The sequence below is a fragment of the Pteropus alecto genome, unplaced genomic scaffold, assembly GCF_000325575.1.
Source record: "Pteropus alecto unplaced genomic scaffold, ASM32557v1 scaffold161, whole genome shotgun sequence".
In the NCBI taxonomy this organism is placed as follows: Eukaryota; Metazoa; Chordata; class Mammalia; order Chiroptera; family Pteropodidae; genus Pteropus; species Pteropus alecto.
Genome location: NW_006432943.1, coordinates 8,937,310 through 8,960,335, shown reverse-complemented (window position 1 = coordinate 8,960,335; position 23,026 = coordinate 8,937,310). Strand labels below are relative to the sequence as shown.

Here is a 23,026-nt window from a genome sequence, read left to right as displayed (position 1 = left end):
GAGAGAAAGAAAGAAAGAAAGAAAGAAAGAAAGAAAGAAAGAAAGAAAGAAAGAAAGAAAGAAAGAAAGAAAGAAAGAAAGAAAGAAAGAAAGAAAGAACGGAGGGAGGGAGGGAGGGAAGGAAGGAAGGAAGAAGGCTCCCAAGTGGCAACCTTCTGATGATAATCTGGCTTTCTAGTAACTTCCTGTGAGGAGAGAAAGTGCTGACAAGGAGTCTCTTCCTCTCACAGTTAACATTTCTTCTTACATCGTAACACATGAGCAAAGGATGGTGATGCAAGATTCAGTTAACAGAAGCTGGTTTTCCAGGGTTTCAAGAAATTTATGGACCAGTTATGAGGAGCAGGCTCCAACAGCACCCAGTTACCCAACACAGTATACGAGGTATGAGGGCGCAGCCAGCAGCCCACAAGACTCTACCTCGCCATCCTCCCATTCACAGCACTTACCAATTATACCACTTCCACTGGTCTTCCACTCCCTGCCCTATTCTTTCACTCAACACTAAACTGTATATAGGCCAGTGAAACAGAAGAAAGCAGGGTTCTTGGCCTCCTGAAGATTGAGGTCTGTTTATCTGGGTATACAGATGAGCAAGCAAGGGAGATTAACACAGTGGGATAAAATCTATGGGAGAGCCATATGGAAGTAGCAGATTCTGGTGTGTGGAGGAGGTGTCTTCTCAAAAACTGAAGGAGTTGGAGACAACTTCGTGGATGGGAGGTGGTCCAGGTGGAGGGTAAGCAGAGGCAAAGCCTTAGAACATTCAGGAACTGAAAGGTGTTTCCTGAAACTGGACTTTGAAAGAGGCAGTGGGGGAAGAACAGAGGAACTAGGGGTGCGGAGGGACAAGGCAAATTTTGAAGCCCGAAAGGCCTTTATAAATCAAACATTTTTAATTTTATCTGAGGGCAATAGGGAGGTATTGAGGTGCGTTAGCCCAGAGAGAAACCAGATGAGGGTTTCTTCTTAAAAGTATCACACAGGCTACCGCAAGAACAAAGCAGGGGGCACGAGGAAGAAGGAAGGCAAAGAGAACCTTTAATATCTTAGGCAGCAGCATAATACTTACCTTTCATTTCCTCCCTCTTTTGCTATTCATTTGATTCATAAGATGTTTTCAAGGTCATTTCATTTTCATATTATGAGTTTCATTAAAAGATGATGTTAACCTAAATATAATTTCATTTTATGGCAATGTCTGTTGTCCATCTCAGAGTAAATGCTTCTCTTAATAAATTTAGGCAAAATGCACAGCCCTGTGTAATTTTTCTTTGACTTTTTTTTCTTTTTTCTTTTTTATCTATAGTCCTGCCCAGGGATCTCCTAAACTCAGTGCCAGATTTGGGGAGGAAATACCCAGAGGGGATAATCCCCAGGGAGAGGATTTCTGGTACATTTAACTGCCAGATGTCCCACCTGAAGTTCTTCAGAGATGCAAATTCCTCCACTGGAGGAAACATAAAACCTACAAAGCCTGGGCTGCACCTTCAGGCAACCTAGGAGGTAAAGGTCCAACCAGAGAAAGCAAGAGGTGAAAGCTTAAAGTAAACTGTTGTTATTCCCAAAAGTAAAAGCACAAAGGCAGAACCTGACAGAAGATTCCATTTTACCATTTCAACAGTAGTCAGGGATTATAGACCAAAGCCAAATTAAGTCATCTGTGTACTTTCTTATGCATTTTCCTGCAGATGGTCTCCAGTCTGTTTCCCCGTACTTAGTTAAAAAACAAAAGGTCTCTGCTGGTCAGGACAAGTAGGTTGGGAGAGCCAGAGAGCACTTTCCACCCAGCACTGGACCCAGGGGAGAAGAGTCCCCAGAGAGTAGAGGGCAAGGAAGGTAGGCTGAGTTTCAAGAAAGGAAGAGTAGAGGCAGAGAAGGCCCCTAGGCCAAGGAGTGGAAAGCCCTTACAACCATGGGGCTTCTACAGCCACAAGAGGACCTCTTAAATCAGCATCAGCAGGGTCCTTAAAAGGAGGGGGTGAGGGATGAACAAATGCTGTGGAAGAGGACTAGGAAGAAGGAATGAGGCAAAGGCTTCTCAATATCTACAGAATCAGCATTAGATATCAGAAAGTTTTACTGTCCTTAAAAGTCAGATAATAGTAGGAATAGTGCCTGGAATAATGAGCACTTGCTCCCAGACAAGAAAAAGCTAAAGGAGCTCATCACCACCAAACTAGTATTACAAGAAATGTTAAAGAGACTTCTTTAAGAAGAAAAAAATGAAAAAATGTGAATAAAATGGTAATAACTACATATCTGCCAACAATTACTTTAAATGTAACTGGATTAAATGCTCCAATCAAAGGACAGGGTGGCTGAATGGTTAAGAAAACAAGACCCAACATATGCTACTTACGAGAGACTCACCTCAGGTCGAAAGACACATACAGTCTGAAAGTAAAAAGATGGAAAAAGATATTTCATGAAAATGGAAGTGGAAAAAAAAAAAAAAAAGCTGGGGAAGCCATCCTTACACCAGACAAAATAGACTTTAAACAAAGGCTGTAACAAGAGACAAAGAAAGAGTCAGCAATACTACTTCTGGGTATCCTAAGAAATCCAAAACACTAATTTGAAAATATGTACATACATATATGTTCATTGAAGCATTATTTACAACAGCCAAGATATGGAAGCAACCTAAGTGTCCACCAACAGATGAATGGATAAAGAAGTGGTACATATACACAATGGAATATTACTCAGCCATAAAAAAAGAATTAAATCTCGCCATTTGCAACAACATCGATGGACCCAGAGGTTATTGTGCTAAGAGAAATAAGTCAGAGAAGGACAAACACCATATGATTTCACTGATATGTGGAATCTAAGGAATAGAAGAAACAAAACAGAAACGACATATTAGCTAATATACACAAAGTCCTTAGAACAATGCCTGGAATACATAAGTGTTCAATAAAAGCTGGCCACTATAAAGGCCCACATCATATCACAAGTAGCAAATTAGAGTGTGAAGGGCTATCCTACATAGCAATGGGAACTGAAAGCTAACCACCGGAGCAGCACAAGAGAAATGTAAAAACATAAATAACCAAGTACATAAGTGGAAATGGGTTTGATGGGAGAACATAATAAGAGACGGGTATGTGCGTGATATGTTAACCCTAGAGTCTCATATATTCATAACCAGGCTAGGACCCAAGATAATATCTAATACATTTAAGACAATTATCAAATTGATAAATGAGGATGCCATTCACATTTCTTCTATAAAGATCATTATCGGTTAGCATAATTATAATCCTATGGTTTACAAAGCAATTTAGAAAAATGCTGATTGGTCTTACTCTTCTCAAGTATAAATTTTACAAAATTAAAATAAACTTGTATTTTTCAAACTTGATGGCATTTATTCAGAGCAGAATTGAGTTTAATAAATATAGAATCTATTATTCGATATTAAATATTGAATCTTGAGAATAAAAATATAAACATAATCCTAATCAAATAAATTAGCTAATTGGTTTTCTTAAGCTGTTACTATTAATAGCTGCTTTTCAACCAATGTATATATAAAATAGAAATTTATTTCATAGTAAATTCAAATGTATATGTAACAAATACACCCTCTATTACTGAGCATATGCATAGACAGAATGAGTTAGGCTGTGTTTATGCTGAAATGGCTACTCCCTGTTAGGGGTTAGGTGTTGTCTGAAGGCAAGTACCCTAAATCTCAAACCAGAAAACTAAGCAGTGTGAGAGTGGGTCTAAGGAAGCTTGTCAGGACCTCTCCCTTGTCCTCTTTCAGCCTGGTCTTGCAGAGTCCCTCTCCCTCACTAGGCTTGGCTCCGAGAAGAGACCTAGCATTTTGTTTGGCCCCAGCCCGTAGCGCCAAGCCTGGTAAATGGTTCCTGGATATTGGGAGTAAAGAGGGTTCAATCTGTATCAATAGTCCAAGAGCTAGGAAGACAGGACCCCCAGTGAACTACAAGTTGAGACTCCATAAACTCTCCTTATGAACCAGATTATCTAGATTCACATCTGTGTGTCTGCGTGTGTGTTAATTTCCCTCTGGTATCTCTCCTAGCAGATAGAACTCAGCTTTAGCTAAGCTCAACTGTAGACGTGATTGACAGCCACTGACTGGGCCACAGCCTCAAAGGAGAAACAGTGCCTCCTAGAGACTCACATGCTGAAGGCAGCAGTAATTTGTGAGAGACCTAAAGAGAAGGTACATGTATTGGGGAAGAGAATGATATTATGGTCCAGTTGATCCTCCACTGGGATTGTCTTTAACTTTAAAGTTTGAAGTCTGTGACTCATTTTTATTTAAAAAGTGCCGTTTTTAAACAGATTCATCTATTTTACAGGTTACTAGCCTATTAATCATGAATACTTTCAACTCCATCGAATTACCTTTGACTCTAAGTGCTATAGTCTGCATATTCGTGTCCCTCCAAAATGCATATGTTGAAATCCTAATACCAAATGTGATGGCATTTAGGGAAGCCTTTGGGAGATGATTAGGTCATGAGGCCTCCAAATGGGATTAGTGTCCTTATAAAGAAGGCACAAAAAACCTCTACTGTCCCTTCTGCCATGTGAGGACACAGCAAAAAGACGGCGGTCTATGAACCAGGAAGTGAGTCCTCACCAGGAAGTTAATCTGCCTGTGCCTTAATCTCAGGCCTCTAACCTCTAGAACTGTTGAGAAATAAATTTCTGTTGTTTATAACCCACCCAGTCTATGGTATTCTATTATAGTGGCTTAAATGGGCTAAGACATTTGGGTAATAACAAAATGACTCTGATAACTGGTGGTTTCGATTTTATGAGCGGATATAAGCTAAAGAAGGCTAGTTCATTTCAATGGGAAAATAAAAAAGCTTATTAAACATCCCATTACATACCAGGAACTAAGCTACTACTGAACATTAACCATAGTTTATATAAACGACAAAGTGCAGTTTGTGTTTGGACCACTTCTTGATGGACGGTAGATGACTCAACAGGAGAAACTAAGAAGGCAGCCTCTCTTTGTCTCCGTATGTTCTGGCAAGATCACAGCTTTGTCACAAACTGGAAAGAACTGGGAGATACTGTTACTGGATTGACCTCTGCAACTCAGTGGATGGTGTTCCCCTTTTCCCAAATTATCTCCTCCAAATTGAGATAGCTTAGAGGAATTAAGTACCAGGGAAAAGCTATGGTAGTTGTCAAGAGCAGCTAATGACATGACCAGGGATTGTTGTGGAAAGCAGGAGAGGGCACATGCTCTTCAGTCAGAGAAATCTCAGATCAAATCCCAGTCACTGACCTTTGTGACTTTCAGTGAGTTACTTAACCACTCTTGCATAAAGGGGATGAAAGAAGGAAGGTTGAAAGAGTTAATGGAGATGATATATGTAAAGTGATTAGCACAAGAAATTGTTGGTAGTAATCGTTACTGTTAGGAAATAATACCAACTACTACTACACTCGGGTAACATAGAATATTCCAAAGGGTCTTCATAATAAGATCCACCAAATCTCCTGTCCCCCTACTCCAAACCCCTCATACTCCATAAGCCAAGATGAAGGAGAACACAATCATAATGAAGTGACATTTATTAAGCACAGCTCCCAGCTGGATGGATACCTGACCCAAACTGAGTCACTCGGATTCCCAGAGTCATCCTGGGTGAGTTACAGGGAGATGAGCTGTGAGGTTATGTTGAGTTTGGGCGGGGGTCCCGGCAGTGACGAGCCAAAGGCACTTGCAAGCTTGGCAGCAGAGAGGCCTTGAGTCAGCAGAGAAAGCAGGTCTCAGAGAGAAGCAAGAGAATGGAATAGACTCGATGAAAAAAGCAAAGACAGAGACTATGAAGCCTGAGAGGTAGATACGCACACGCACACGCGCACACACACACACAATCCACATGTTGATTCTCACTTCTCCTGAGGCTGGGCAGTATTTCCTGAAGATTTCCTTGAAGGTTCCCCTCTGTCCTTACAGTAGACCCTTCTCTCCCTGAGTTATTTTGTAAGATTTTATGTTTCTTTCAACAGGAGGGGCCATAGGCTCATAGTACTTCTTCACAACCTCAAGTGATGTAATTTCAGAATAAAAGGGATAGAGATACCACTGCAGTTAAGGTGAAGTGTGAATCAGACGGAGGATACAGGATGTAGACATGCAACTATAAATGATGGCAAAACCTCAGCATCCCATATTCTAAATTTTATTATTTCCAGAGACCCAGAAGTCTCTGACAGATAGTGAACTGTCATTTAAAAATTTGAGCAAGAGGCAAGCTACTACGTGAGCAGGCCTGCATTCTGTACCTCAATGGGGCTGTTATTAACTGTTACTACTTATATGTTTGTATGTATATATGCATTTATATATTTATATCTTACACATTTTGTGAGAGAGATGATACCCTCTAAGAGTATTTGATAGTGTGAGGGATGTGGGAAGGCCACTGATCTCTCTCTCAAGAATGTCTCGCTTCTAAGGCACTCTTTCAAAAAACCTTGGCTATGAAGCAAAGGAGGGAGGGTGGCACTGAACTTGGGAAGACTTCTGGATCTTTCCTTGAGACAAACTCATATGTTAAAGGTGAAATTTGTTCCCAGATTCCTAGCACTGTTCTCTTTTCATTTTTCTTCCCTTTCCTAAGTCACCTCTGGCCACAGGACCCTCCTACTGCCTACTTTAAAACCCACTCAAGTCTACTCTTTCTAAATAGTACCTAATGGTCTTCTCTTCAATTAAAATATTTATTCTTGCAAAGCATGGCTCTCATTTAGCTCTTGAGGTATACGAGAAATAATTCACACTAATGTGTAAAGGACTATTAAGCCTAATGATGATGCACTATTTCCATTGATATTCGCATTTCAAAAAATGTTTGTTGACCTAAAAGGATATTTTTATGCATTGTAACTGGCTGGTTTGGCAGATAATTTTTGATCCAAGGGTCTTTCCAGGACTTCCTAAGTAACACTCTACCTCCACTAAAATGTAAGTTTGACAAAGGCAGTTTATCTGTTTTAATCATTGCTGAATCTCTAGAGCTTAAGACAGTGCATGGCATAGTAGCTACTTAATGTTTGTTGAATGAATGCATGTGGCAGGATTCAAGTCCAAGTCTGGCTTTAAAGTGTAATGTTTTTCCTATTATACCAAACTGTCTCTTTCTTACAAATAACCTCTTCACTTACCTTATAGTAAGAGGAAAGAGAAAAGAAAGGAAAAAAAGAATGGGAGAAAAATAAATGGTACTAAAGTGGATAAAATGAAACTCAGACTCAGGCATCAGCTGTGATACGGTGTGGCCCCATGCGCTTTTCTTCCCATGCAAACTAATAGTTTTGTCAGGGTTCCAGATGTTTCCTTTCTGAAACTGTTTCTACTTAATATCTTTTCCAAATTTATATTATTTTTATTATATTTGTGATTATTTTTTAAACTATGATTGTTAAAAAAAATTTATTCAATGGAAATTATCAAATAGTTGAAAGAAGAAACCATTACCCAGATCTTGCCACCAAAATTCAACCACTCTGAATTCAATCTCATTACATTTTCTTCTAGGTGTCCTATGCATGTATTTTAACCTTAGCTATGATCATTTGGTATATATAATTTTGTATCCTGATTTATCACTTTTCTTCAATCATTTTTAATTTCTATCATGTTCTGATATTACATGATGTTCAAAGTAAAATTCTCAATTAAATGAAGTGAGATTTCGCTGCCAATTGGTATTAAAATTTCATGTTCTTTCATACTGATTCCGTGATGAAAGAATTTTAAAATTCCAGTTCTTATCGTTGGCAGGAGACAAAAGATTTTTACAATTCTCTTTCTGTTAAATAGTTTTAAGGCTGCAAAGAACCCAGAAAACATTTAGTTGTGTTCACTGATAAGGCTGAGCAAACCATCAATCTCTAACCACTTTCCCCTCCAGGTCTTGCCAGATTATGATCCCTGTGGGGAATTAAAAGCCAAAAGAGAACAACTGCCTTGGACTATAGAGAGGTGAACATGCACAAATATAAAAAAATTGGAATGAAGTTTTATATTTATATGTGTGTGCGTGTATATATATACACACACGCGCATACATATCTAATGCCGTCTTCATCTAGTAAATAGAATCATTCCACAAACTGATAGGTAGATTATTATAGTATAGAGGCAGTTTTAGTTGTATAGCTGAAAAGGTGCCAAAAGATTTAGAATATACAGAATTTCTAAAACCAGCAAAAGGAACTATGGTGTAGTGACTACACCAAGATTTGTTGAACTTTTCTGCCATTTACTAGCTATGCAACCACGAGTGATCAAAAACAAACAAACAAACAAACCCTGTTCCCACAGGATGGGAAGGGATATTTTTAAGTATGAACCATGTTACAGGCTCCTTGATAGATGTTTTACAAACATTTAATTTAATCCATATAATGATGATTTGGGGTTGGCAAGTCACTTACCCAGTTTCATTCCCCCTTCTTTACTTTATTGTGGGTAGCAATATGCCCGCCAGACACAGTTCTAAACAAAATAAGTGGAAGTAGAAAGATGGAGCTTCCTGGAAAGCTTTCTATACAAAAGGCAGACTGGCAACCACCAATAATTCAGGCAAGAATATCAATGGATGCTAAAACTGGAGGGTGAAAGTTGATGAGAAACAGGGTATTTATCAGTAGTAAAGCATGTCCCCCAAACAATAATACTTACTAATTACAAAGAGAAAAACAGTTAACTGTACAGTGAAGTTTGGCAGATAACATCTTAAACAAATGATCAAAATTAATATCACTAATAATGAGACAAAGAGATGTTATGTACTGCCTAAGATGATGCACTGTGAGTAGGACAGTACTTCTGTGATATTCCTGCCAAAGATGTCAAAGAGGCACAATCTGAACCTAATATTGAAGCAAAATCAGACTAGCCCCAGTTGAGGGGCACTCTACAAAGTAACAGACCTATCCTGTACTCCCTAAAAATCTCAAAATAATGAAAGACAAAGAAAGACAAAGGAAGTAGTCCAAATTAAAGGTGACTGAAGAGACATAACATCTAAAGGCAATGCGTAATCCAGGATTGGCTACTGGATCAGGAAAATATTTTTTTCCTCAAAAAGGAAATTAGTAGGACTAATGGCAAAATCTGAATAAGGTCTATACATTAGATAATTATGTTTTCAGTGTTGATTTCCTGGTTTTGATCATTGTACTATGTTAAGAAAATATTTTTGTTAGGAATTAGACACTGAAGTATTTGAGGGGTAAAAGGAGATCATGCCTATAAATCCTTCTCCAGATGGTTCAGGGGAAAATATATATGTTTAAAGGGGGGGAGAAAAAAAAAGATAAAAAATGTTAACACTTGAGCAATCTGGGTGAAGAGTATATGGGAATTCTTTGTACAATTTTTACAACTTTTCTGCAATTCCGAAATTAGTTCAAATAAAAAGTTAAAAGAGTAAAAGAGTGGGGGATAAGTATCAGTTAATAGATAACTTTTGCCCTTAACATTTGCCCTTCTTCCTTTCCAGAATATGGATGCAATGCTGGAGATGAAGCAGCCAGTGTATAACCACAAAGATGAAAGCTTCAAGCCAAGGATGGCTGAGCAGAAAGATTCCAGCTTAGATCCCAGATTGCATCTTAGAACTTCTTTATCAGTCCTGTGCACTGTCTACCTCCCCAACTTGTTTAAGGCACTCTGGTTTTCTGTTGCAATCACAACTGAAACAGCCAAGTTAAATAATTTGTCCAAGGCTACATAGTCCAAAAGTGACAGGACTAGAATGAAAACTCAGGTCTGTCTAGATCTGCAAATAAAACATCTCTTTCTGGTCTATACACTTTTCTGAAGCCCACACTTCTCTATGGAAAAGAAATAAGAATTTCTAGCACTCCAGAATGAGATTACATATGGGAGAGTACTTTATGCAGGACCTGGCACAGAGGACAGAGACTCAAGTGTTTGCTGAATCAGTAGTTCAAGAAACCAAGTACATCTGTTCTCAGTATTCTGCTATACAGAGCTATTTTTAAGTACTGAAAAAAAAAACCTGTATTTATGTGGGTGTAATACTCTAGTTGCAGATATTACTCAGCAGTTTCATTCAGTTTCTTGGATCTCTCTTCCCTCTTTCGCTTCCTCTTCTTTGCCTCCTCTCTTCTTCATGGAAGTCCTTCTAAAACCTTCTTTATCCATCCCCCTGCTCCTTCCAAAAAAAAGAAAGGGGCTGTGGATGGATCCCATTACAAAGGCTCTATGAACAAAGTGTCTCATTCTGCTGGGGAAGCCAAGAGTTAGCCAACAGGAAAGACCATCCTTCCCAGACTGGCAGGGGAAAATCGAAAACAGGGAGCCGGAGCCTCTGGCCAGAGCCGAGCAGCTCCCCAGAGGCCAAAGTTCTAAAAGCTCCAGGCAGAAGAGCAGAAGGTGCAGTAAGGCATGCAATCCGGGCCAGGCCAAACCTCTCAGATGTGCAACTCTTCTGAAGCTGAAAGAAACAGCAGAGTACGGAATCACTAATTTCTATTAAAATAAAATGTTTTTAGTATGTAGTATTATTGATTTGTTTTAAATGGTATGAATTTTAAGCTTTTAAAAAACAAAGATTTTGATATTGTACCATGAAATCAGTACCAAACTATCAGTAGTCATTTTGCTGACCCAGATACCAGAACTGGACCTAGATGGCAGCATCCTCACAGGAAGGAGACTGGCTGTGGCAGTGTTCTTCTGAGACCCTGGATTATGAGCTATTTAGGAGTTACTATTCACGTACCTAGGAGATAGAGAGAAGTTTTAGGACTTGGGTCTGGGTCACTTCGGATCTCACAGATAGTGGCCCTGAAACAGAAAGGCCATGTGTATATGTGGGTATTGGAGGTGGGGAAACGGTAATGAGGAGAGCTAGCTGGAGCTCTTCTAGCTCTTTATACTACCCATAGCCAGTGTGGTGTTTGTGAGATCCTGGGCAAAGCAGCACTGGGAAAGATGCAGGCCAAAGAGAAGTCCTCTTGCATCTCTGTGCTCATGCTCTCCTTATTGTCCATTCATCTGCCATGGACTCCTGAGCTGCTGACAGAGAATTATGTCCACACTCAATTCCCTCTTCTTTCTTCAGGCTGCCCACCTATGCCAATTCTGGACCCTCCACCTAATATCTGCAAGTTACTGAGCCTACCTCCATTATCTGTGTGGAGTGTTCACAATCACAGGCATTGGCATCTAATAGTCGACTTCATTAAAGAGCTGGAATTGGGGAGCAAGGGGACCTTGAGTGGGCTGGCTTTGAAAAGACCTGCTACCATCCTGCTGTCCTGGAGGTCCAATTGACTGTACTCCAATCTCAAGAGACAGCCTACAGAGGGCCCTGCCACTCCATCCCTTGACATGTACTTACTTGGGCCATGTACTCAAGCCAATGACATAGATCAGCTGTTACTCACTCCTGGATCATGAAGGTGACAATGACTCCATAATAAATCATTTTAAGCTTCATAAAATCTTGGCATCAGCCAGTAATGTGAACTTGAAAGGATTTGGTCTAGCTGCAGAATGGGACAGTAAAAACTTCAACCCCATCCTGGCTATTCGGGACCTGCCTGTTCAGCTAGCTGAAGGAGTAGAACAAGAGAGTGGGGGTGGAGAGGTGACAGTAGCATTCTCCACAGGGGGTAAGAGTGCCAGGGCCTGGATCTGATGAATTTTTCTCTCAATAAAAAGGTTTATAAAAAGTCCTTTGGAACTGAAAATGAGATTTCCTAATTTAGGTGTGTCATAAGTAAGCAATTCTGTTTATTGTATTTTCTTAAGAACGGAATCACAACTGTACTATACTTTTTTAAGACGGTGTAGATGTAGCTTTGCTTGCAAATATAACTACAGGGCAATGTAAAATCACTTTTATTAAATAATGCAACATGATCTTTTGAAACCTTTGCAAAGCAACAGAACTGATGCTAGCAATATGTTAGTGGCACTGCTGGAAAAATATTTTTCAAAAAAACTGGCGAGCAGTCAAGTCCATTAGGGGATATAGCAAGCATTTATTGTTTTCGTATCCTGATAAACCCTCTGCTGGCACAGTATTCTAGCTTTTCTTTGAAGTCTCTATTCCCGTTCTTATGCTGTATGCTTTGAGATGAGGAGAGGACATCAACTGCTTGCTTTAGAGGTGGGCATGTGAATCAAGACCAAGTAGAACATCTCACACCATGAACTACAGGAACTGGCGCAATGCTTGGGCACATGACCCAATCAGATCCGGTAAGTCATAAGGAGACTTTTGCCAGGACTATAAGGAGAGAGGTTAGGAGTCTTCTTTGATGAACTTGGACCTGGGAGATGATAGGACCACAGGTACTGACAGCCATCTTGCCCCTGTATGGAGCCAGAGAAAGATACCAATAAAAAGAGCAGAGTTCAGAAATACTAAAAGCCCAGATCCTGGGAGGAGATTGTCTTGATGCCCCAGATTAAGCCATATCTAAAGTAACAGATTTTTCAGTAACATGAGCCAATAAAGTTTGAGTTGAGTACTACTATAGGGTAATATTTTTATATGTTCAGTTGTTAAGAAATTGATGATATACACAAAAGATGGTCTGGGTCTCCACTCTAACCTGTAGTGTGTACTTACCATGTTTCATGTACTAAAGTACTAAGCACATTAAAGCTATTATCTAATAAAGTCCTAACAACCACCACATAAGGAGGGTTCTATTATTGTTTCTTTCAAAACAGGTAGTACAGGAATTTGAACCGTGGACTCTGGAGCATGTGAGACTGACTTACTTGACTATTCTGAGTCCTTGCCTTGGTCACATTTCATATTTCCTAAGAGAGGTGGCTGTCCAACATTTTAGACTCTGAATCTTTTCAAATGAAATAGGAAGTATAAACAAATGAAATCAATCTAATGGAACAGGATGGGGGCCCACGACCCTCTTTCTTGCACCCTCTTCTACCGAGGAATTCCTAGGGCTTTAAAAAATATTTCAAAAAGCACTTCATGGAACGGAATAAGAAAGGATGAGGAATACCTCATCTTGTATGGAATAATTTCCAAGATATACTAAATGAGATTAAAAGTAAGGCATAGAACTGTGTGTACAATGTGCTACATTTATTTGCGTTAAAAAGAGAAATTATATATACATATACGTATATCCGGAAGGATGAACAAGAACTGTTGACATTAATTGCCTGAGTGCCCAAGGAATAGCAGGGAGTCTTATCGCTATATACTCTCTTGTACTTTTTATTTTAACCATGTGAATATATTACCTGTCTTAAAAAGGAGGAGGAGGAGGAGGAGGAAGAGGAGAAAAGAACCATGTATTAGTGTAATGAATCACAAACCAAGGTGAGCTGCCCACTGGGAGGTTGAGATGGCTCACCCAATAGGCTGCAATGTGACCCTAAAAATATAAGTCCTTTCTTCCAGTCGTTTATCTTTACATATGACTAAATGTCAATTACTAAGTTGGTCAGTATAGATCAAGAAAATATTCATAAACTAAATTTAGTTAATAAAATGTTCTGAGGACCCTGCTTAGACTTGATTAAGTCTGGCTGCCACGCAACGCTTAGCAACCTGCAGAATTTCTGATCCCATGCACATAAGCTGAAAGTGGGAATTTCCTCATTTGGGGAATTCATTCATCCATTAAAGAGATAGCAAGTACTTACTATGTGTCAGATATACTGTGCTCAGCACTGAGGATAAAGCAATTTACAAAAGGACTAAATCCCTGCTTTTATGAATTTACATTCTGGTGGTGGTAGGAAATAGACGAAAAATAAGATAAAGATGTAAGATATATACTATATTCCACTAATCCTACAATAAACATTTTTTTTTCACATTTTAAGAAACTTGAAACTGAGATGCATCTGTTGGTAGATGGCTTCTTACAACCCGGCAGGGTTTTGTTTTGTTTTTCTCTGAGGTACACTTGATGGAATCTTAGAGCTGATGAAATGTGGGAAAATATATATGTAAAATATATATGTAATATGTTACATATTACACATATTATATAATACATATCAGACTGGTAAGTGCTACAAAGAAAAATATGCAGAGCAGCAGAAGAAGGTGTATGAGGAAGTTGCAACTTAGGACAGTCAGGAAAGACCTAGGTAACATCTGAGCAGACTTAAATAAGGTTAAGGAATAAGCCATTCCTCTCTGTGGTTGGAGTAGCAAGCATCCAAAAAACAGGATAGTACAAGTGCAAAGGCCATGAGGCAAGAGCAAATTTCAGAAACACACAAGGAAGCCCGTGTTGCTGGAGTGGAGAGAATGTAGCAGGAGATGAGGTCAGGGAAGCAACGGCAGGGCTAGATTATACAGAGACTTGTAGACCTCCTTTCCACCTAGTGCAAAGCCGTTGTCTTGAGTCTAGGAGATCATATAACATAGTACATAAGAGCACAGGCTTTGGAGCCAGGTTACCCATTTACGTCTCAGCTCTGACACTTTCAGGCTATGTAATAATGAGCAAGTTACTCTTTGTGCCTGTTTGGCCATCTGTAAAATGAAGCTAATAATACTACCCACTTCACAAGGTTGTTGTAAGGATTGAGTGAATTATTTTATGTAAATCACTTTGACTAGATCAAAGCTAGCAAATATGTGTTTGATATGGTTATTATTGATTGATTATAAATTTCAATTACTGCCTCATCACTATCAGTTTATTTTGCTGTGTGTTATTTGGTTAAAGTTTAGTAACATATAATCATATCAACAATATTTTTGGACACCGATTTTCCAGTTTTAAAAGTCATATGTGATGTATTTCAAACATAAATTATCATCTCCACTTGTACTCCTAAGCAGGTATAGATAATACTCTACCGCACCACCCCCAACTTAAAAACAACCTTGTGCAATGATATTTCATGGTTACATTGTTGAGTTTGCCGCTAAAGAGTAAGAAAGGTTGGGGAAAGTGGGGCCACTGAAGAGAGCCACTGAACTAGGGGATTGTAAGAAAACCATTTTAAAAATGGATTTGAAACCAATGAATTTTGCTAGTTGCTCTACTGTCAGGTTTGGCTTAGGAAAAGAAAAATTATTTTTATTTACTGAAGTTAAAATTTTGGATTATGTGTATTTTAATGATTCATGGCATTCTAATCCTGAGTGTTTAGATTTATAAAAGTCATAAATATAATCATCTAAGTCAGGGAGTCACAATTTTTTCATGTTTTCTCTTTCCTTATCTAAGAAATGGTTCTTGACCATCTATCATGTTAAAAGAATTACACTTGATTAAAGAGTACAAACAGGAACAGGACATGGTCCTTGACTTTTCTCTATAAAATCAGTCGAAGCAGATTCACATGGAATCCCTTTTCTCTTAAATAAGGAACCTATTTCATAGCTGTTCCATAGTGACAAAGCCTCTGTCCCCCTTTCAGATCCCAACTGGGGGGAAAATTAGCCACTGTACCCACCGACTCTTCTTGAGCCTAGAAGTAATGGGCAGTTCTACCCTTTCCCAGACATCAGAAGGAAGGCAAGACCGAGAGGTCAGAGGGAAGTCTGGGGGGTCCGTCTTCATCTCCTCTTCGCCCAACTGTCCATCCCTCCTGCCCATAGTCCTTCCTGCCCAAGAATGCTGTTAGGGAAGAAAACATGCAAATGAAGGAAAAACTCATAGTGACCTACCACACTCATCAAAATTTAAAACAAAGCGGGGCATTTTGAAAAAGCCAGTGCCTTAAAACAATTTTGCTAAAATGTCAAGTCAATGTTTTTATTACCAAATAATACATGTAATAGACATTCATGAGCCCTATTCCATCTCAGAGCTTTATCCCTGATGATGGGGTAGAGTGGGGCACAGGGAGGTAAGGAGAGGCTCAGGGAGGGGTGAAGCTTAGGCACTAGATAAAGTTCTTCCCACACATTACTTGGTAATAAAAAAGCCGAGCACTGATTGGTTACTTTTTTTAGGCTGAAACAAAATGCCCCCATGGAAAATGTCTGATGCAAAATGTCAAGTGTCTAGTTTTAAAGCAGGGGACAATGCTTACTGCACAGTATTTTTGGCAGTATGATCCCCACCATTATCCAAGTCACTCAGGCTTAAAACTATGACAGTAGGAAAGGAACTTTCACCATAGTCTTTGTGTTATGTATTATCTACAACTCCATCTTACAGATGAAAAAGAGGCCCTCCTCCTCAGCATAGTAGTCATATATCCTTTAATGTTTTCTTCATTTATCCATCAATAGCTCCTCTTATGACATAGTGCTATGTAACAGAGATACAAAAATGAACATCATAATCCTGCCATTAACAGTTTCGCTTAACAAGCATTTATCGAGAGTTTGCCACCTATTAACAACCAGCAAAGTGCTAGATAGATAGATAGATAGATAGATAGATAGATAGATAGATAGATAGATAAAGAGATAATTTCAGGGAAAGCTTTCAGAAGATGCCAAAGTTAAATCTTAAGGAACTAGCAGTGGTTTTCTTAATGAAGAGGAGGAAGAGGAAGGGCATATACCCAGAGTACGTAGGGGAAGCAGAGGCTGGAAAGATAGGCAGAAGCCAGAACATAACAGGCCTGTATACCAAGTTAAGAAATTTGGATTTATTATGAAGAGAATGGGCAACCACTGGAGGATTTTAAGAAGAAGACTGTCACGTACAGATGTTTTGTCATTGCTAGGCTCACCGAAGGAGACTGGGATGGAGGGAAATCAGGGCTTGAATAATTATACACTAAGTTAGGAAGCTATTGTCATAATATTGGTGAAAAATTGAGAACATAAACTATCTCAGAGGCAGAGAGGATGGAGAGCCGAGGTTCTAAATGAGAAATACTGTATTCTATAAATTGACATGATAAGACTCGACCACTAGACATATGGGGGTGACATACAGAGTTAAAGAGTCTTCCCAGCTTCCTCCTACTAGCTTAGGCAATTATTTGGCTAGTGGTGCTATGGAGCGTGGCAGGGCACAAGAAGCATATTGATTTTTTTTTTTCTTTAAGGGAGCTGGGGAATCTGAGAGCTGAGGGGCATCCAAGTAGAGAGGTGTATAAATCAGTTGGCTAACTAGACCCTACGCTTTTTAGGCTCAAGAAATTTACAAGACAACTCCAGAAGCCTGTGTACCTGGCAATCTCATTTTGAAAGGAACAAGGCAGGTGGATTTGGAAAATAAATGACATATTTATGAAAAAAAAAAAAACCGCTGAAAATGCGGGGGCTGATAGTTAATAACAAAACATTATGGTACTAGCTGCCAAACTGACACTGCAGATCCAAATATTTTCTCTAGTAAGCTAAATGCGAGTTCAATTGGTTTCCTCCTCACATCATTAAAAAAATAGCGGTCTACCTGGTGTTTAGACCTAGGAATTCCTTTTCGCAGGTTTGAAGAGCAAGGTCTGAGAAATGCGCCCTCCCGTGGCAGTGGAATGAAGGGGCTCTAGCACCTTTTTTATCACTAAACAAAGCCCAGTAAAGAAATGCAATTTACAGGAAGCAAAAAGACACAACGCTCTTTCTGATAAAGCGCAAAACCAAGCGAACCCTCCCAAGGGCCGGAACCCCTTACCTGTCACGTCGGCCGAAGGAAAATCTCACTTTCGACTCAACAAATTACGACCCCCAGCTTTGATAGCTTGCAGTACGTCCCGCTCCGCAAAAATTGAACACCCTGCAAGCCAAAACACGTAGACAAAACACAAAACTGCTCCAGCCGGCAAGGCCCGGCTTCGACCACGTGGGTGTTTGAGGCCAGCGGGAGCGACACACGAAGGGAGGGAGCAGGAGGCGTGTCCCTGCGGAGGGAGGCGGTGCCTCGCAGTGGGCGGGGCTTATGCGGACCCGGGCTACCCGCCTCCTCTCAGCTGCTTTCCCCCTTTGCCTTCGCCCTTCGAGCCGCCACGTAATGCCACGTCCCCCGCGCATGCGCATCTCGACTGCTGGCCGCGGCTGTTTCCGGGCTTGGGGGGGCTGGAGCGGCCGCCAGAGTAGGAGGTGGCGGTGGTGGCGGCGACCCCGGAGTGCAGAGTGCGGGCCTGGGGGCCAGGCCCTGCATAGGGCCCAGGAAGTTTTCTTTTCAGAAGGGGCTGATAGAGCCGGTGGCCGAGCGGCAAGATGAATTTCCTCCGTGGGGTGATGGGAGGTCAGAGTGCTGGACCCCAGCACACAGAAGCCGAGACGGTGAGAGGAGCCGCGGGTCCCAGACTTGGGAAGGGTCCGGGTAGGGACGGGGGCGGAGGACTCGGGAGTCCAGAAGTCACCTCCCGTGCCCCACCGTGAGTCTACATGCCGCTTCCCTCTTTGCCTCCCTTCCTCTCCTGAAACCCCTGAGTTACTCCCTCACGCCCCTAGCGCGACCCCCCACCGCGGCAGCTCGGCCCTGTTGACGACACCCTGCGCCCCAAAGCTCCGCAAGCCCGGCGCAGAGGGTGGTCCGTAGGCAGTGCCGCCGGGGAAGGAGTCAGTCCGGGGCAGAGGTGGCGCGACCTGTCTCCCACGCCCCTTGAAGCTGTGGGCCTCTCTCCCTTCTGCCCTTTCGCCTCTGTCTCCACTGGCCGAGAGGAGCCTGAAGTCCGGCTCCCTGTCTCGCAGTCTAGAATGGGGCATTAGGGAAAACTGGATTTAAAACCCAGCTGTTGAAGAGAGCATGTGGCTAAGAATGAAAAGAGAGTTTGGGGCACAAAGCCACCTGCTCCTGTCCCATCAGCCGGAGGAAGGTCGTTCTGCCAAGTGTTATTAGTTCGGACGATGTTTTTCGGACTTAGGCAAATGTATACTATTTAGGGAATACTTGGACGCTGTAGGAGTCTTTCGCGCTCAAACCGCTTTAGGGTCACATCCCCTTCTCTTCCTTTCACTCACTGCATTCAGAAGTCAGAATTCGTGGTATCACAATGTGCAGCGTCACTTTTAAAAAATTGTTAGCCACTGAAAACAGTCTGATATATAGTTGGTTCGATTTTAGGTTTAGGATAAACTTACTTTTAAGTTTGTTTAGAGTCTATTGGAAATGTGTGTGACTTTTTTAAAACAAATTTTTATTTGAAAATAAATTTAGATCTACAGAACAGTGACAACATAGGACATTTTAAGGTAAAGTTTGGGTAGTATTCGTAGACATAATTGGATGTCTGTGAACATAGGTGCCATGTTCTATGTTACTGGTATCTTGAAGAGAAATAACTTACTGATCCCTAACCACCCTGCAAGATGGGTGATAGTATCCTCACTTTACAAATGAAGAAATGAAGTTATAGACACAGGCGTGTACATGCAAACGACTGATAATTTGGCTTCTCTTCTTTGTTCTCATGTGATTACAAGGCAGCGGAGCTGCTCTATCAGAAGACCATGTTCTTTCCAGATTGCTATAATCAGAGCCCACCTCTTCAGCTTTTTGTGTGCATGTCTGATAGTTTTTGTTTGGGGCACCAGTTTTAAAGTGTGGTTTACTAGAACTTGTTTTGTAGTTAGACATTGATTTGAATCCTTGCTTTCCACCCCTAATTGGATTGGACAGGCAAATAATGGCTAATACCCTATTGAGTAGAATAAAAATGCCTGCTGTTGTGGGTATAATGAGGATTAAATGAAACAAGAAATATGAAGAGCCTGGCACTCAGTATGTTCTCAATAAAGAGTAGTTTTTAGGGGAAGAATACACTTTTTTGTTAAAATTGGCCTTGTCACAATGACTTCTATAGAAAAGGTGGGGTGCAGTTAATTGAGTATAGAATTTTAAAGCCAGGAGGCCCTTTGCAGCTCATCCAGGTGGAACCCCCTCATTTTACAGGTTAAAAAACTTGGGCACAGAGCATTTGAACAACTAGGACAGTTATTGTGGAGCTGAGACTAGAACACTTTGATCTTGCCATAGTGAATGGAACAACATAGTTTTATATTATAATTTCAAAATGAAGCTCGAGTATCACTTGTGTATGTTGTATAAACTGGAAGGAAAGTGAGATTTCTTGTTCTTTCCTAACTTTGAGCATGTATACTCAACATTGGAAAAGTAATTTATCTTTGGAAGAGAATTAATAATTTACTCTGTGTAACTGTGGATTAAATTTAACCATCTCCTTACATCAGGAAATATAACCAAAAAAGGGGTCATGGCTCACTAATTTAGAAATATCTATAGGGCATCGGAGTATGTAGTACAGTATTAGTTGTTTTAATTGGTGAATTGATCTGGCCTGGATATTTAAATTGCCAGAGCTTGAAACCTCTAACTTTTACATTATCATGTTGTATTTTCTAGGGTTTTTTTATATCTGCAAAATTAAATTGTTTTCACGGTTTTTTGTTTTTCCTGCTTTTCTAACCTTTTTCCAGTAGAAAGCCTCTTTTCTTTGTCTAAAGTCTACCTGTCCTTCAGATTCATCAAAAATACATTCCCTAATCTGTACTCCTTCTTTTCCCAGCCGAACTGTAGGTAACTGCTCATCCCTCTGAGCAGTCTTCACATTCTAACTAGATTGTGCATCTCTTAAATTTTCTTCCGTTTATATATGTCTCATCTTTTCTAGAATCTTAAGTGTCTTTTGGGCAGCTTTCATATGTATTTTAATCTTTATTTTTCCATAGTAAGATATTCAGTAAAAATGTTAAACGAATTATAGTGTTATATGAAAGAAATCACAGATCTGTAATCATAGCAGCTTACAAATTACTAGGTGCTAAAACAATACCTTTTAAAGACTGTAGGAATCAAAGTTCTGGAATGATTGTAGTCCATTATGTCAAACTTTTTACTTAAGAAGTTTTTCAGGTTTGCTGTGTATCTTATAAATGTGAGCGTTATATTGTTGATTGTATATTACTTAGCTTTTCATAGTCTCAAGAATAACTTTGGACTGGTATTAAGATGTTCTTCAGAGACAGTAATAAATATTTGTATTTGTATCATATGATAATTCTGTAAAGTTCTGAGTATTCTAGAATTTTATCCATTTTAAACTTTTTATGTTTTAGAGTCAAATACTTTTTAATTTGATTTATCTTTTAGGTAGAGAAAGGTACTGATTTCTGATGATTGAAGCCTCCTAGCCTTTAACATACTTTGCTGGGTACAAATAAACACTAATTATAATGAAAACCCTACTCACTCTTTTGAATATTTGCTCAGGTTTAATTTTCCGTCTACCTTCCGACTAATACCCTTTTTAAAGGCAATTTGTTGAAAATGCGAAGACAAATGTTAACTACATTAGATGATAAATCATAGGGGGGTTTTCCTTTTGCAAGTTGTATCCCAAGTCATGAAAGTTGGCTAAAGTCCATAAAAACTGTGCAGAATTAGCATACCGTTAAGGCATCTCTTTTCAGACCAAACTTTGAGCAGCTGGCTTAAAAGGGTTAACAGTATAGACTCAGCTGTGCTTTCTTTTAATAAAAATTGAGTGTGCGCTTAAATTTAGACATAGTTTTGGTTTGGTCAAGCACATTTTACACTGTTACTATAAATGTGTAGTCTGAAACTCCTATTTGGGTTTGGGTTTCATATTCTACATTATAATCAGGTCAGTGTCATAACTAATATGTATTTTCTCTCTTGGCTCTCTTGCAAAAGCAATGTCAGAGAAAACCATAATAATGATTTGTGTTTGGTCACTTCTACATCCAACCAAAGATGTCTCATATATTTATTAAGGATTGTCAAAAACTACATGACTTTTTTGAAAGCTAATCAGATTACTTAGGGTAGTTCTAAAAAACTGGTATCATTTAAAGTTATATACCCAGCATTACCAAAGTATATCCCAAAGAACAGGAGTAGAGGTATTTGAAATAATTTTGTTATCAAAGAAGGTTGCTGTGGGATGATCAAAAACAAAACAAAACAAAAACCTAATATTTATACAAGATTTATTAAGCACTGTGTTATGTTTTCAAATATTTTCAGGATGGAAGTAAGTTATGTTTGCCAAATTTATTTGACCAGACCCTTTTTTACCCCTCCAGGAAACCATGTGGGTCTAGTGTTCTGAGGAACATACTTGGGGAAAAATTATCCTTGAGGATTTAGTTGTAAAGGAATGCTACATTTTAGAAGCACTTCGTTATCTTCAGCCTTATGGAGTTCATGAAGTATTTCCCTTTGAATACCTAAAAGAAAAAAGAAGTCCTGATGCTTTATGGTTTGAGAAGTAACTGTAATCATTCCTGAATCTGATTATCTTTAGGAGAAAATAGAGGAATTTCTTATAAAAATTTGTTGATAGCAAATACCATTTTTCTTTTCATATATTTACCTCCTATTATTTATACTGCTTTGTCTGTTTTCTGTTGTGGATATCAGACAGAAGGCATGCTTATTTTTTTACCTCAGGCAGAAATGCCATGAACATTTTGTATAAAAAGTTACCTTAAATTTGGAAACTTTTGTAGAGTTTGACTTGGAGTTGCTAGCATTTGTGATAGGTTATTTGGTAGACAAGTTTTATCATGATGCCTTGCTTAAAAGGATGTCTTTTTGGAAATTATTCATTTCTTAGAGAAACCATGGAGAATAAATGGAGCAGTATTTTACATAGGTTGACTTATTGTAATGTAATGGAAATTGTAATGGAATTATATGGTAATTGTAATGGAAATAGATTGTGTTGGATTCATTGGATATATATGCAGAGAGACTGGTTGATTGACTTTTTAATGTTCCCACTGTTTTTAGATTATAATAATCTGAAGATAAGGCTAGCTTTTATCTTTTTGTAAAATCTCAGTTGTAGAGTTCAGTTTAAATCAAGTTAAATCTCTGGCTCTTGTATTCTAAAACAGTAACACTTTTTATTCTAGTTAAATAATATAAATGAATTAACTGTTGGTTAACATGAATTATTTTAATTCTATGGTAACCAGTCATGGATGGGGAAGTTTTCTTCAAATTAAGGTATAACTATGTTTTAAGCTTCATAAAGGCAGTTATATCATCAAATAATTTGGTATTAGGTGCTTCATAAATTTTTTTTAATAAATGACTGAATGGCTGAATTTGATTTTTTTACATTGGC

General features: G+C 39.3%; 2 protein-coding genes across 3 annotated transcripts in view; one reads left to right on the top strand and one right to left on the bottom strand.

Moving 5' to 3' along the window:
* The window catches only part of G3BP2 (G3BP stress granule assembly factor 2), a 68,042-nt gene extending 50,262 nt beyond the window's left edge, over positions 1-17,780 (bottom strand). The window contains exon 1 of the mRNA XM_015586090.2: positions 17,581-17,780. The gene's annotated coding sequence lies outside the window, so the exon portion shown is untranslated. The remainder of the gene's footprint in view (positions 1-17,580) is intronic.
* A 48-nt stretch (positions 17,781-17,828) lies between these two features.
* Positions 17,829-23,026, top strand: part of USO1 (USO1 vesicle transport factor) — a 68,043-nt gene continuing 62,845 nt past the window's right edge. The window contains exon 1 of one of the 2 annotated variants that reach the window (XM_006907643.3): positions 17,829-18,191. In XM_006907643.3, the coding sequence (XP_006907705.1) occupies positions 18,126-18,191 (66 nt within the window). In that variant the 5' untranslated portion in view covers positions 17,829-18,125. The remainder of the gene's footprint in view (positions 18,192-23,026) is intronic. The other variant, XM_015586093.2, reaches the window with a different exon arrangement.